This window comes from Oxyura jamaicensis, chromosome 2 (genome assembly GCF_011077185.1).
Source record: "Oxyura jamaicensis isolate SHBP4307 breed ruddy duck chromosome 2, BPBGC_Ojam_1.0, whole genome shotgun sequence".
NCBI lineage: Eukaryota > Metazoa > Chordata > Aves > Anseriformes > Anatidae > Oxyura > Oxyura jamaicensis.
The window spans coordinates 58078678-58093758 of NC_048894.1; the positions used below are offsets into that span (position 1 = coordinate 58078678).

Consider the following 15081-nt stretch of genomic DNA (forward strand, 5'->3'; position numbering starts at 1 on the left):
AGCTTCTCTGTGCTTCTCAAGGAACTCTGTGTACGAGGCAGAATTCCAGAAAGATTTTTCTTGGATCAGTCCGCCTGTGTTGTCCCCAACCTGGACTGTTGCTCAAAGAGGACAACTGAGCCCCAAGCCACACACTTCAAATTCAGTGTGCATTCTACGTGAAGGCCTGAGGCACAGAGTCTGGACTCAGAAAGCAGTAGTGTAAGAGAGCAAATCATAATTACTCACATAGTTTGCATGCAGCACAGTGAAGAACTCGGGATTGGTGATAAACTTCACAGCTGGAGACTGCAGCAGTAAGGTGATTTTTTGGGAATTCACAGGAGAAAGTGAACCTTCCCTCCTAATCTCTGGACAAAAAAAAAAAGAAAAACAACGAAAGCAGCAAAATTGTATTAACACAGTGGCAAGCACAGTCTAGTATCTAACATTTACTGAACAGCACCATCCTGCCCAATGCACCTACCCTCTCTGTTTTAACAGGATAAGCCTGCTGGCAAAACTGTGAGCATTCTTATGGTTAGTGCTGTAGTGTTTACAGTAGCAGGGCAGGAGCTGGATGCTCTTCTATACTGTTTGTTAAAAACCTCTGGGTCATATCTACTGCTGTCTTTGAACATCAGCGTGACCACAACAGTTTTACCAGGTGACACTACTGTTATCCAGGTCCTGACTGGTTCCTTGCACTGTTGATTTTAGAGAGAGCAGATTTCCCAATCCAGACTGAGGGGATCACCAGCAGAAAGCATCTCGCAGCAAGGCTGAGATAAGAAAGTCCCCTGACCCACCCATTTCCATGTTGGTGCTGCAAAACATGTAATTGTATCATTTTTGGCAACTCTGTGGTTTTGTTTACTTATATGGCAAAGGAAAAAAACAAACAGTCACAAAGTGATTATTTTTAATCTGTATTGATTCATGAAACAGAGGAGCAGAACCGAGCATTTGAGAATGTGAATTCTGCAGAGGTAGGAGCTCTGACCTCTCAGCCACCAGAAAGATGTTTCCTATCATGGAATTATGGATTCTGTGTGTAGTTCTGGTATTTTAAAACACAAGCAAACTTTTATTTACAGTCCAAGGAAATTTGATGCAGAGGTGGTCATCAACAGAATAAATACAGATTCTCATTTTCTTATTATCAACTATCACAATTTTTGCCCTAGACACATTTTATTTTGCTATCCACTTAAGACTGCAGATTGGATCCGCTGCTGTAGTTAAATTGATTTATAGTGGCTTAGAATCTGGATTAATGTGCCTAAATTCTATTCCTTCTGATGTTTCTCATTTAAATTAAAAGGCAAATAGCAAAGATATCATACTGCAGCTTTCTCGTATTCTAGTGAGGTTTGCATCACTCCTTGATGTTTTCATTCTTGGCATTTTATGCAGTATGGATTTTTTCTCCTAACGGCAATAAAATATCCACAGCAAAGACCATTTCCTGATTACTTAAGATGATATACATTACACTCAATAGTTCTTCGGGGTTAAAACAAAAAAGTGAATGTTACATTAATAAACAGACCTAAATACTTAGGTAGCAATTCCTATTCAATTACTATTTTATTATGTAGGTGATGGCAGTAAATGATTATAAATATTACACTTAATGACTATATTACTTATAATTTAAATAGCAATAATACAATGTGAAACTCATTTTCATCTCATCTGCTAATAGAGAGTACTGCATTCTTCCTGTAAGATCCATTGTAGGTAAAATGCTTATATAAATTGTAATAAAAAGGACTGCAAAGAAATTTTTAATATCAAGCATTAAACATTTTTAGTCAAAACTCATTTTCAACCTAAAAACACCTAAAGGATTGTGATAACAAATAGATAAAATTGAATATTTTACCAAACTTGTTTAAAAAATGCAAGTTCACTATTCTTCTGTGTTTTATTCTTCAATATGGAACATTAAGAAAATTCAAGCAGACATTGTGCTGATTCCTTATGTTTGCTAATGCTATTTAATGCTATCAGGGGAAATTTAGGCTTGACATCAGGAGGGGGTTCTTCACAGAGAGGGTGGTTGCACACTGGAACAGGCTCCCCAGGGAAGTTGTCACTGCACCGAGCCTGTCTGAATTTAAGAAGAGATTGGACTGTGCACTTAGTCACATGGTCTGAACTTTTGGGTAGACCTGTGTGGTGTCAAGAGTTGGACTTGATGATCCTTAAGGGTCCCTTCCAACTCAGGATATTCTATGATTCTATGATTCTATTTACAGAAGGATGGCAAGAAGACATTTCCTTCTTGTAGCCAACACAGAACACAAACCTATGTGGGGGTGAGAATGATCCAAAGGAAGAGAACTGGCCATTCGTTTTGGTAGCACAAGTCCTCAGACAAAGCAGATAGCTATTTTTGTGGGTCCACAAGTTGCATAGTGGGCATTAGTCCAATTGCTGATAATTCTTACCCGAAAATGTATATATATCTTTAGGTGATGGTTTCACAACTGCTTTAAGGAAATATTACTTTCACCAGGAAGTGTAGAATAACTCCCTGCCCAGCCCAACCTTCCCTTGGTATGCATTCTCCTCTTCTCCTTCATATTGGCACCAGTTCTGGTCTAGACATCTAATGAGCCAGATGGAAGAACCAATTTGGCTGTAAAGAGCATTAACTACAAGAAACAAGATTAGTTTTCAGACAGATCAGTTGCCTGTTCTGGTATGGGGTGCTGTCACATGAGTTGGTGATGAGCAAAGACAGCTGTGCCTCCTTCAGTGGCAACCCACACTTAGATCAGCTCATAGCTATCACAAAGCTGCAGCCTTAAAAAAAACAAATATTCCATACTCCATGCCAGGGCCACTGCAGGTGTGACCACACAAATGTAGCAGTGCAGAAGCCATGCCCAGAAATAATAAACTGTAAGGCCCCAAGATCAAAGTCACGCTGCAGCAAAAATAGAAGTGTGTTTTTTTGCAACTAATAAGCTGAACACAAAACAGATACCTTCTCTATTTTAATTTCAAATAAAAATAAATATTTTTTACTGTAATAAAGTAAAAATGCTTTGTCTGTCTTAGTAGTTAAAAAACTGAAGCTCTGTATCTGTTTTTGTACCTGTAGCTTCTGGTCTAAACCTCTTTTATTATCTTTTGCACCCTGGTATAAAGAAGTTCCAGTCCCCATTGCTCCCCAAAACTGAATGCCAACACTGAGTGGCACTGAACACATCCTCAATACCTTTTTTTTCACATACCTGAGCTTGGTTGGGAAGGCTCTGCCTCAGAGTCACTTCCTCCTCCAGTGGGAACTCTCTCCACCCTGTTTACTACACCATCATCTTCAGTCCGCTCCGTTGCAATAGTTCGCTGGATATTTTGATATCTACATACATTCAGAGAGAGGAGCAACATGCTTTAGTTAACAGAATAGCTTTCTGGTGCTTTCTATCTTAAAAATTAGCACCAATTTTAAAAGACTCCAATACTTGTACCTTCAGCATACAACAGAGTAAGAAGCATGCTGGACTCTTCTTCTTCAAATGTTGCAGCTAGTCACACTTGGGCCAACCACTACTCTGCAAATATGGCACTTTGCACTGACTATCAAATAGCTACTGTGCAAGGCAAGGAAGAAGACTCAAAGGTCAAATTCATACAGGTATTTATACTACACATTGTTACTAGGCTTTTCTTTAAAACATCTGGATGTCTGGAACCTAAAAATATTAGTGGATCATGGTTCATGCTCTCATTTAGTCTTATGATAACATAATCTATGATGCACTGAGTACCCTTTAGCCTTGTTTATTACAGTATCGGATGCCCATGCTCAACCCTAAAAAGGTAAAGGAAATTAAGTGTTCACAATGTTGATGATGATACAGCATGGCCACGAGGGGAGAACACTTCCATTTTGGTAGGCAATATGGAATGTAGACTAGTAGTTAGTGTGAACTCAAAGAGCTATAATTAATATGACAGCCACAGAAAAGGAGAACAGAATGTAACACATGAGCTGTGTGAAAAGCATAAGGATGGGTTATACCAATTTCTGGAAATTAACGGGATCGAGTATTTAGCTGGTATTGGGTTTCAGAACAAGGGAGAGGAAACAATACAGAGACAAGCAAGCAACAGTGAGAAAGACGACCAAGTAAATGCTGAATTAAAACCTGTAAACACCTTTAAAAACTATGCCATTTCTATGTTAATTATGGAACTAATTACCATATTAATTGATGCCAATAGGATTAATCATGGTCTTAGGGATGATCCCAATATTAAATACTTTACCAGATCAGGAACAAAGTATATATCTGGCTGTGGGAATAAGCTGGAGTGTTTTAAATATGCACCACACAAAACAAATTCTAGTTAACCCACTCAGACAGATGAATGAGAGATCAAGATTTCTCTGGTTCTACTGGTAAGCTATAAATATAAATCTTTTTATATATTGAATAAGAAAATATATTTCATATACAGAGAGAAAGAAAACAAAAGAAAGAAGTAGAAAGAAAAAGGGAGAAAGGGGAAGAAAGAAAGAAAGTAGACGCTCTTAATTAGATTAATTAGTTTTTACTCCACCCTGATATTTTTAATCTGTATTTCTGGATTTCATTCCCATACTTACATAAATCAGAATGGCTTTACTGCCTGTATTTAATCTGATCCAGCATTGTTTGTCTCCCATTGTCCTGACTTACACTCTTTTTTCTTTCCTCAGCTCATATTCTGACTTACACATTTTACTTACTTTCTCTCTCTCTCTTTAATCGCTAATGCACATTTTACTCCAAATAGGAAGGTGACCAGGAGTTAGTTCTTCAAAGTGACATGGGATCACATAAGAAAATTTGGATTTGGCCTTTACATCTCTCAACAGGTAGCATCTCTAGCAGCTTACTGCAGCTCAACTTTGGGCAGAGGGGCTAGAGACGATTAAGAAAAACTACGTAAGTTTTAATAGATTTCACTGAACTTTCGCAGTAGTATGTCTGTCCCTCAGCATTTAAAGACATTTAACATTTCTTTTGGAAGTTCAGTAAAGAGCATCTTTAGAAGTTTTTGTTTGTTTGTTGTTTAAAAAACAACAATTGGGGGTTCTGTTTTTAAGTAAATATCCATTTTACAAGGAAATTCTGATAGCAGATTTCACAACAGCATGAATTTACCTTAGTTGCTATGTCCCTCTGTTTTAGACCTACACTTTACATTTTTATTTACTTGACTGCAGGCAACTGAATGAAGTTTGAAGTACTGTACTGTAGGAGGTTTACAACACCCACATGCAACAGTTTTTTTTTTTTTTGTTTTTTTTTAAAGGAGTTCATGTAATCAAATGATATAAGCACTATTATATTAAAAACAACAACAACAACAACAAACTTGCAGTTTCCATTTATTTAGTTGGTAGAAAATCCCTACTGGCAAACCTTACAGAGTAACACTAGCTGTATGCCAACAAAAGATATACTTTTGGGGGGTTTCAATATTATAAACTCATCTTATATAAATACCCCAAAATGTCAAAATAAGTGGAGAAAACATTGAAAGGGCAAAAATTATGGGAATGCCTCTGGAAAATTCAGTCTCCTTTCAAAGTGATTTGTCAAAGAAATGGAGGCTTAGCAATACCACACCGAGGCTGTCTTAACTACACAGATATCATTTCTTGTGTTATTTCTTACTTTTTAAATTAGTACAAAAACAAGTCTAGATATACATATGCTGCAAAGGATCTTTCCAACAGAGCTTCATCAGCAATGGCTGTTGCAGGCTTTTGCTAAGTTAGCAAGTCATGTAGTGTTGAGAAAATGAGAAAGAGTCTTTCAAATAAAAATTATGGATGTCTCTTTGGAACTTGCCTAACACCTGGATTCCAGTTTTGCAATCCCTTTATCCTCAAGTGGCCTAGCACAGCTAATAGAAAGCTTTGAGCACAGAAGAAAAGCAGGTTTGGCTCTTGCATTTGAACAGTTACAGCTATGGGTTTCTTTAAATTTCCAAAGCTTTGTGGTTTTGGCAGGGCTGGAAATACCAGGCTTCCCTGTAATATTTTGGTCTTTCCATTCCCTCCCAAAAATGAAACCAGAAAGCTAAAAAGTGAGTAGATTGGTTCAAAAAGAAAAGTGGCCAAGTTTTTTTTCAATCTAAGTGGTTCTGAGTCCCATTTTGTTTCAGGTTAGAGCAAATGTTCAGGCTGTTGTTAATTCTATCAGCAAGGTCTTGTTATTGCCTCACCTAAAATGATTCTCAGGTATGTTTGCTGAAGACTGTTTCAAATAATGAAGTTTGAAACACTGCAAAACGGTATTTCTAAAATGAGTGCTTAAAACCATGCCTGATCCTCCATAGTGCTTTCCAGTAACCATTTATGAAATGCTGTTTTCCCCATAATACATAAATCTGGAGACTTGAATTATTTGAAATTTGCTTTAGGACAATGAAAATTGAAAAATTCTAGCAGCCAGGTTGAAAATGCAGAAATGATTTTCCACTTCAGAGATGCTCAGTTTGTTTCAATGGAGTATTCAGTATGAATCTCATTTACCAGAATCTTAGGAAATGTTCCTAAACTTGGGAACAGGAGAACTCCTCATTCAACATTTTAAATCAGTAGAGATCTTTGGCAAAGTGTAGTGAATCATCATTTTTTCCCTCTGTCCCAAGAAGCGATGGCAATTTATGTTTATTAAGTTGCACAGTGCTTAGTCTCCAACAGGATTCACGTAAAGAGAGCTATGCCACTACTGAAAATCCTCTCCACTTTTCATTTTGTAATCAAGTATCTGAATACTAAAAATAAAGAGATTCAATGTAGAATGTTAGACCCATTAACAGTCAATAAACAATCTGAACCAGTGACAATCAAGTCATAACCAAGGAAGCCAGACAACCTACATGAAAACCTACAGAGAAATAAAGTTTGCAGCAAGAAAGTCACAAATGCAATGCCTACTCTGCAGTTTCTGATGAGATCTGAGTTAGCTTGTTTACTGATTAACCTGCTTTAGCTAAAAGAACGGTGAACTCTTATGAAGACTCTCATAAACAAATTATTCCTGGTTTTGTGCTGCATTTACATGAGAGTTCAATTAAAAAAAAAAAAGAAAAAAAAAAAAAAAGTCTGAAGTATATCCAGAAAAGAGCTTTCTGTGGTAGATAACTTGCTTATGTGGCAGTCAAATAGTCTGATCTTTGATGTAACCCAAATCCTTCTTAAAGACAAATGCCAAATGGTAGAAAAGAGTCATATAAATTAATTGGAAAAAACTCTACATTAAACATACACTTTGAGTTTTTTGTTTGTTTGTTTGTTTTGTTTTTTAATATTAACATGGTAGCTTGACACTTTCTGAGGAAAACTATAATGGAAACAAATGCAGGTTCTTTCACCTCTACAAAACATAATACATGTTACAAAATGACATCCAAAATAATAAATTTGGTGAGAAAAAAAATGAGAATTTCTTCAAGAGTGTGTTGATGGTGACAACTTACTGTGTGCAATAACCACTTTCAGAAGAGTGGTTTACTCTCCAAAAGTTACATTAACTTTCCAGTTGTTGTCATTCAGGACCCATTTCTCCTTACACACAGAAACTCCAAAGCTATTCTGCATTATGAAAACAGTACTTTGAAAGTCTGCATTCTTCTCTCAGCTGCAGATCTTTCTCTTAGCAAAGAGAAAATGGCCAAAAAACTTTTGTGGCATTTCATATGCTATGATTAGAATATAATTTCAGTTTTCCTTGTCTAGAAAAGAAACCATATCATTACAGTAAGCAGGGAATAATAAAGAAAATCTTTTCTGAAGTTAAAAAGGGAGGATTTTTAACTAGCTCTTTATTCTTTAGTCTTTCCTCTTAAATTCAGTCCAAAAAGCCAGCAAGAGAAAGAAATGATAAACAAATCTATGTGTGGATGAGTCACACAAAGGGAAAATATGTACCACGTGAGCTAGCTCAGAATGAACTCACGGATTTACAGCACCTACTACAACACTAAGCAGATCTGTCTATGTCTAGAAAGGCATACTCTGGAAAGGCATTGCTCTGCCCTGAAAGGCATTGCTCTGCCCTGCTCTATTAGGGGACAGACCTTTCAATAGGCCTAACTAGCTTGAGAAGAAATGCCACACTGATATTGCAACAATATTTCAGTAACAGTCAGCTCAGAAACCTCTGTAGATACTGTGGTGCAGTGTTAGGTGCTGACACATCGGTACCACTCTAAGAGTTAAAGAGAAAAAGTTAAGAGTTAAAGTGTTAAGAGTTAAGAATTAGAATGAAAAAGTGACTCCATCTTTTGGAACAATGCTCCCTTCTCTTGTGGGAGTAATTTCGAAGAAGTTTTTCCAAAGCCTCTTCTTACACTTTGAAATGTTTTGCAACATCTTTCACTCAACAGCGCTCCTCACATGGGCAAGTTTGGATACTGAACACTCGCAGCAGGTACATCAAGGTAGAAAGTGATCAGCAGACAGAGGAACACGTATATTAGACTTGGACAAGGGAAGAGGAGAAATCCTTAGGGAGCTAAAGGGATACAGTGAGGAAGGAAGGAAGCCACTGGCATGGTGTGGAAGAAGGGGAGTGTGGATCTTAAGGGAATTTAGATGCAACTGCTCACCGCCGGTTCAGCTGCTCCATTTGCTGGATAGAGCCAGACCTGTGGATCCCATCTGGTGTTGCTGCGGCTGTGGGGCGCTGCCACGTGGTGGTTCGGTTGACGTGATCGACATAGAATACTCTCCCGTGGCTGTCTATCCGAGCTTCCCAATCTAGGGTTGGAAAGAAAGGAAAGGATGATGGTGTCAGTGTGAAGCCTTCCAAAAAAAAATGCGGAAGATACATATACACATACATACATACACACAGAGAGTGGATCACACATGAGATAGATACTATATAGATGTCTATATGCGTGCAATATATGTGTATATATTCAGTGTATATATTCAAATGTATATATACTCTGTGCTTGCCTATATGTACGTATATGTAGTATATGCATATACATAAATATTTCACACACAGAACATAGGCAGCCTATGGAATTCACCATCGTAGACTACGAAAAACAAGTGACATAGTGGGTATATTTCTAAAGGGCTGGATAATTTTACAATTAGTAATACCAGTTGGCTAGATTAATTGCAGGTCAGGGTAGCCACATAGAACTGACCCTTAGCAAAGCAGGATCAAATAGGAGCTAGTGTGGTAAATCCCATGTTGTTTTTTTTTTGTTTAATTTCTCTCTTTTTTTATACCATGTCTCAGAAGGATACCATACAACAGTTATAGGTTCCCCTGAAAACTAATCACAGCCTGGCTGAACTTATCTGTAGAAATCTCTGTAGATATAAATAGATGTTTCATAAATTTATTGTACTGATGAATGCCAACTAGACCGAAAGTCTGCAGTGTAACATTTAGCCTTCCATCATTATTGTCTCCTGCTAATGTTTGTTCAAGTTGCCCCATGACTGAAAACTAAAAGTTCTTCAGTATCTGATGGTTTGTGGAAAATGGTAATGTTGACTAAAAAAAAGGGTTGGAACGGGAGAAATTCTGAAGTGAAAGTAAAAAAGACCCTCACATCAGATTGCTTAGAAAGTATGGAGTAGTGATATAAATTTGACTTGCTAGCTTTGTATTTCTTCCTATCTGATCCATCAGCTGATGACACATCTACGTAAATATAAGCACACACTTTCTACACCTGTTTATGTACAAACCTCACTCACATTCACACACAAATGTACATATGGTAATTACCTTTTGGGGAGAAAAAAATCTCTGTTTCAGCTTTACTGTGACTCCAACTTCCCTGCTCTAACTGGGGATGACTCCATTCCTTCTATGTTCTATGATCATATTTAGGATCAGCTGGACTTCATTCTTTATGTATTATCTGCTCCTCTTTCTAAGAGTAGGACTGAAGCTGTACCTCTCCTTGCTGTGTCTGGAAACAAATCCTTCATAACCAGTTTCCCTCTCCATAACACTGCCCCTGGCTAAACTCAGTTCCCATACCCAGACCAGTCCCAGCCTAGTGTAGGTTGGCTTACGTCTATGGCTGGTTGCCCTTGGCATATTTATCCCAGGAACCTGAAAAGGACACCAGAAGTCCTTGGATGAATTTTCTGTAAGAGTTCAAAACAAACAGCAAGAACCTTATGCATGTGCATTATTTCCTGCAGAGTTGACTATAAGTACCTCAGTAATTATAGGTGAAAAACCTATGCTCACACCACACACACACAGTCCCACTGTGAACATCCCTATATAACCTTAAGGGGAGGGCTCTCTGTTTCTCCCACCAGGCAAGGTTTCCCAAGGATGTTGTAGCTGTCTCAAGAACAAGAACACAGCTTTATGAAAACCATACCTAAAACACAAGACAATCAAAAACAGCACATGGAGCACAACAGATGCACACTGAAGGAAATCAGTCTGACACACAAGGCAGGCTGAAGGCCAGTGCTTTGCCAAGCATGCTCTCACTAGTGGCAGGTGTACCACCATGGGTGGGGAACGGCCCTTCTGGAGCCCTGCATTACTTGAAACATCCTAAATGAGATAATCTTGGCCCAAAACAAAGCTGTCTTGATGTATCTTAACATCACTGAGAAGATCTTAATTTTTCTTGCTGTTGTCTGGCAAAGGCCAAATCCTAGCCCTCACCTCACACTGCAGTATACGTGTAACAGGGGCAGGCGCTGAGCTCTGCTCTCTGGTGACCATCGATAGGACCCGAGGGAATGGAGTGAAGCTGTGACAGGGGAGGGTCAGCTGGATATCAGGAAAATGGTTCTTCACTGAGAGGGTGGTTGGGCACTGGAAGAAGCTCCCCATATTCTATGATTCTATGGTTCTAAGTTAAGAATAATAAAACTTGGCGGATAATCATAGTTCACTCTAGCGAACCTACACAGAAGACACCAACTAATGGTCCAGGTCATATTGGTCTGGAGCCTGCTGATAAACACTCAATAAGAATAAAACTGCCCAATTACACAGTAAAACAAGTGCTTCTCATAATCCAGCCCTGTGCACTACTGGCTTCTGAGGCTACGTCGCTGTGTTTCTCTAATTAAATGTAATGTAGAGTTCCTAAGCTCCTAAGCATAACATTTAGAAATCCAGGAGCAACAAAACTTGTCCAGAGCTTGGAAGCCACAGTGAAAGTATCAGGTCAGGATCATGCAGGCTGGACTACAACTTCAGAGAGGCTATCTCTGCTGTGTGTATCAGACATCCAGCAGCATTATGTACAAACATGAACTACACCAATCTACCTGTGAGCACTGCTTTATTCATCGCTTTATGTGTACATACACTTGAAACCATGGGCTGACACTTGCAGTGGCATACTGAAATATTAGGAACTGTGTCACACTGCTTTGGGAAACCTGCAGCAGTCCTAGATGAATCCTTGGAACAGCCTTTCTGATCAGCTGAATAACTATTCTTCTGATCACCTGGAAAGGCTGTCAGAGTGGCAGGTGCTGGTATTTTTTTGTCCATAGATGTCAGGTGCGCTTCCTGCCTTCCCACAAGACAATCAGTAAGTCATACAAGTCACCGAAGCTGCATATGACAGCAGATTTGTGGACAGATGGATGGATACCTGCACAGAGATGGATGGCCTGACAGGTGAACTGACAGACAGGACTCTGCTTTTGAACTGTGCTCAAGTTCCTTCATGCTAATTCAGGGACACAGGTGATCTAGGAAGCAGCCAAATCCCCTCAGGCTTCTTTGTTACTTTTTCAGGCAAAATAAAACTGTGACTACAACAGAGACTAACCTCCATCTAACCTCCACAGTAGTGGCATGCTGGAGCACAGGCTGGAGATGGGACAGCAGTGGTTGTGTTCTCCAGCAATCCCCCTCCATCAGCTGAGTCATATTTCACAGCAGCCTCTGCAACTGCTCTGAGTTACACTACAAGACGCAACCTTTTCTGGCAGGCCCACAATCCTAGAGGGGCAAAGTAAACATGCTGCCTTTCCCTTTCCAAGCTCAGCCACACCTTTGGCATAGAGCAGTGCTGAACTGGGCACATGTTTGTCTTGGCTTCAGTTCTGTAGGGCTTGCAGCAGTACTAGTGATCACACGCATAATAAGGGGTGACTATTAATGCCGTCATAAGGCAGTACAAGTTCTGCAAACTTCAGTCGCATACAGGCCTTAACATTTGGACTGGTCACTATGACATTCCTACATAAATAATGAATCTGTTCTATGTTACTTTCCTAAACAAAGCTGTCTGAGATTAAATTTCCTCCCTGGGACCAACTGTTGTGGGGTTATGATGAAACAAAAGCTATTCAGAAAACTATTTCAAGGAGAAAAAAAGACTGACCAGAAAATTATTCATGACTAGTATAAAACCAGTCAACACTGGACTTGCAGCAATGGTAAATTATCTTCAACAGTACTTCTGAGCAGAAACTAATGCTACATGTGAGAGGCAGGCCAAGTTTAACCATACAGCTCATGATCAAAATACAAAGTTTCTTCCCTTCCCACCATCTGAGAATTATTTAACTAGGATTAAGAGGCATTAAAGGCACTGAGACAGTGATACCAAATTCTAGAAGAAACATTTCTAGGTTAAGAACGTGGTTTTTCTTTTTAAATTACTTTGAAATTTCATTGAGAGCTTTTAGTGCAGCCTTCCTTGTTGATATTATCTGATTCAACTTTTTCTTCTCGCAAAATTAACTTAGTAGAGTCTACTCCTATTAAAATTAATATGCTTAACCCCAAGGTTTCAGTCTCTACTGTAAAAAGGTTACATGCAAATGCTAAAATAAAATCCTACAATGGGATATAACTTCTGCACTGTATTGTTGTGTGCTGCATTTCATGTTCTTAAACCTTGTAGTGAAAGCACGTGTGAAAACCAATGGTAGAAAGCTTGCCTTTTGAGGATAATTATATAAAAAAGAGGAAAAAATGTATTAAATCGGTGACAGACGAATATGGGACATGGATTGACAGTAAGTTTTGTTTACCTAAGCTGGAGTCAGTGTCCTATCATAAAGTCACCTAACTGGGAACTATTCACAAAATGTTGAGGTGAGAGTGGGAGGAAGAGATATTTTCCTGTTACAGAGGTAACCATTCCCATTTCATCATTCACCGGCAAGCCACAGTGGGACTCTAATAAGACTTCATTGGGCTAGAGGCATTTGAATCATTCATGCTACTGTGCAGCTGATGCCAGCATCGGGGCTATTTTCAGTTCAGGGAACACTGACAGCATGGTTGGTAAATGATGAATTATTTGCCAAGGGCACCATGGGCCAAATAAGTGCGTTCCCTACTTGGGCTTTGAAGAAAATAGAGTGCTTTGTTTATACGCCTGGTTGTTTTTCTGAGGCACTGCACAATTTAGGTTGCTAAATCGTGCAGAATTTGAAGTTGATTCGCAGTACGTTGCAGGGCATAGAGTGCACTCTGCTGGGCAGTTAACGCTAATGCAAAAAGTGGGCTAATCCTCCAGGTACACAAGTGAAAGGCGATAGAACCAAGGGAAAACACCTTCAGCAGTAGACACGGCAGTAAAAATCCTGTATTATCAGCCTGTTAGTTGATCACTCTCCTTGAAACCCTCTAATTTTTATTCAGCACAACTGCAGAGACCATTACAGTCCACGATGAGCATAAAATTAATTGATCATCAACTCCATAAACAGTACGACGGGTCCATGGTACATGAGGTGCCTTCCCCAGCTTCTGCTGTTTCTGCTCAGATTTGGACCTGCTATCTGTCCCAGGAGCATCCTGACTGTGAAAGGGTTCCTGTTGAACCTGCAAGCAGAGCTGACAGACCACAGGGAGTGCCATCCCAAACCATGTTGGAATTGTGTTATTAAAAATCTTGAAGACAAACATTACAGAAAAATCAGAGTACCTTGCTGACACATCAACCAGAAGCTGTTTTGTAAGGCTTCCAGAACACTTGACAGATACGCAGTCATTCCAGTCTTACAGTATTGACTGGAGACAGGGAAACATTATCATTTTCATATCATGGTAGCTAAGTAAGAGGATGGATCAATGCAGAGGAAGGTTATAGAGCTTGTCCGAAACACCATGGCAATACTTGAAGTCAGGGTGAAATACGGGAAACAAAAGACCATACTGCTTAGGTTCTGGAGAAAGTGTATACAGAACAGATGGGGTTATTTAGAAAGACATACTGACCTCTACACTGTTTGAGTTAACAGGAAAGGCTGAAAAATGTAATAAATTAAAAAACTAAAGCTTACTTGGTGGAAGAGGCTCATCGATAGTTGGGTAGTGATGATGGTCAGGCCTCAGAGAAGGAAGCTGGCTGACTGGCTGAGAATTATGGAGTAAAGGACAATCACCTATGGACAAGATATTCAAGATATTGACAGTCATTCACTGTTCTCACAACGTGGTTCAAAAAATGTGCTACTGTAAAACAAGCGATTATTTTTTTACAGAGGTTAGCCTGGTGTCCTAACAGCTTTGGTTATTCCTATTTCCAAGTGCTATGTTAATAATAACTCACATGCCCAAGAATTATGAAAATAATGCAGTCAAGGCTCTGGTCTCAGGTTTGTGTCAATGCTAAGCTATTACGGACCAGATTCTGGACTCATAGACACACAAGTGTAAGCGAGAGAAGAATCAGGCTTGATCTCTGAGAAATACTGTACAGCTCAAGCTTCTGCGGAAACTGGGCAGGAACATGCAAAATCCTGGTTCCAACTTTTCCCATCAGCAGAATACAAGGCTAAAAGCTGCCTTGAATCTTTCTCTGCTTTTCCAAAGGATCAATGACTGTATAAGTGGACTGGAGTGGCAGGATTATGCAGTCCCTGCAAAGCAGAAGATCGTCCCCTTCTATAGGTATATTTCAAAATTCAAAGTGTCCATCTTGGGTGGAAGGAGGGAGAATGAGAGAAGGACCAGAAACAGGTAGGAGACAGGTGGCAGAAGAGGAGGACAAAAGATAGTGAGACATAGTCAGGACCTGAGATAAAGAGGGAAGACCTGAGATACAGAAGAAGGAAGAAGAAGAAGAAGAAGAAGAAGAAGAAGAAGAAGAAGAAGAAGA

General features: G+C 39.2%; 1 protein-coding gene across 11 annotated transcripts in view; it reads right to left on the reverse strand.

The window, feature by feature from the left end:
* The window catches only part of HECW1 (HECT, C2 and WW domain containing E3 ubiquitin protein ligase 1), a 265618-nt gene that overhangs the window by 63088 nt on the left and 187449 nt on the right, over positions 1 to 15081 (reverse strand). For 9 of the 11 annotated variants that reach the window (XM_035316511.1, XM_035316510.1, XM_035316507.1 and 6 more), the window contains 4 exons: positions 14264 to 14365; positions 8608 to 8758; positions 3228 to 3355; positions 229 to 350 (listed from right to left, as the gene is read on the reverse strand). In XM_035316511.1, the coding sequence (XP_035172402.1) occupies positions 229 to 350; positions 3228 to 3355; positions 8608 to 8758; positions 14264 to 14365 (503 nt within the window). The remainder of the gene's footprint in view (positions 1 to 228; positions 351 to 3227; positions 3356 to 8607; positions 8759 to 14263; positions 14366 to 15081) is intronic. The other 2 variants (XM_035316515.1, XM_035316514.1) reach the window with 1 other exon arrangement.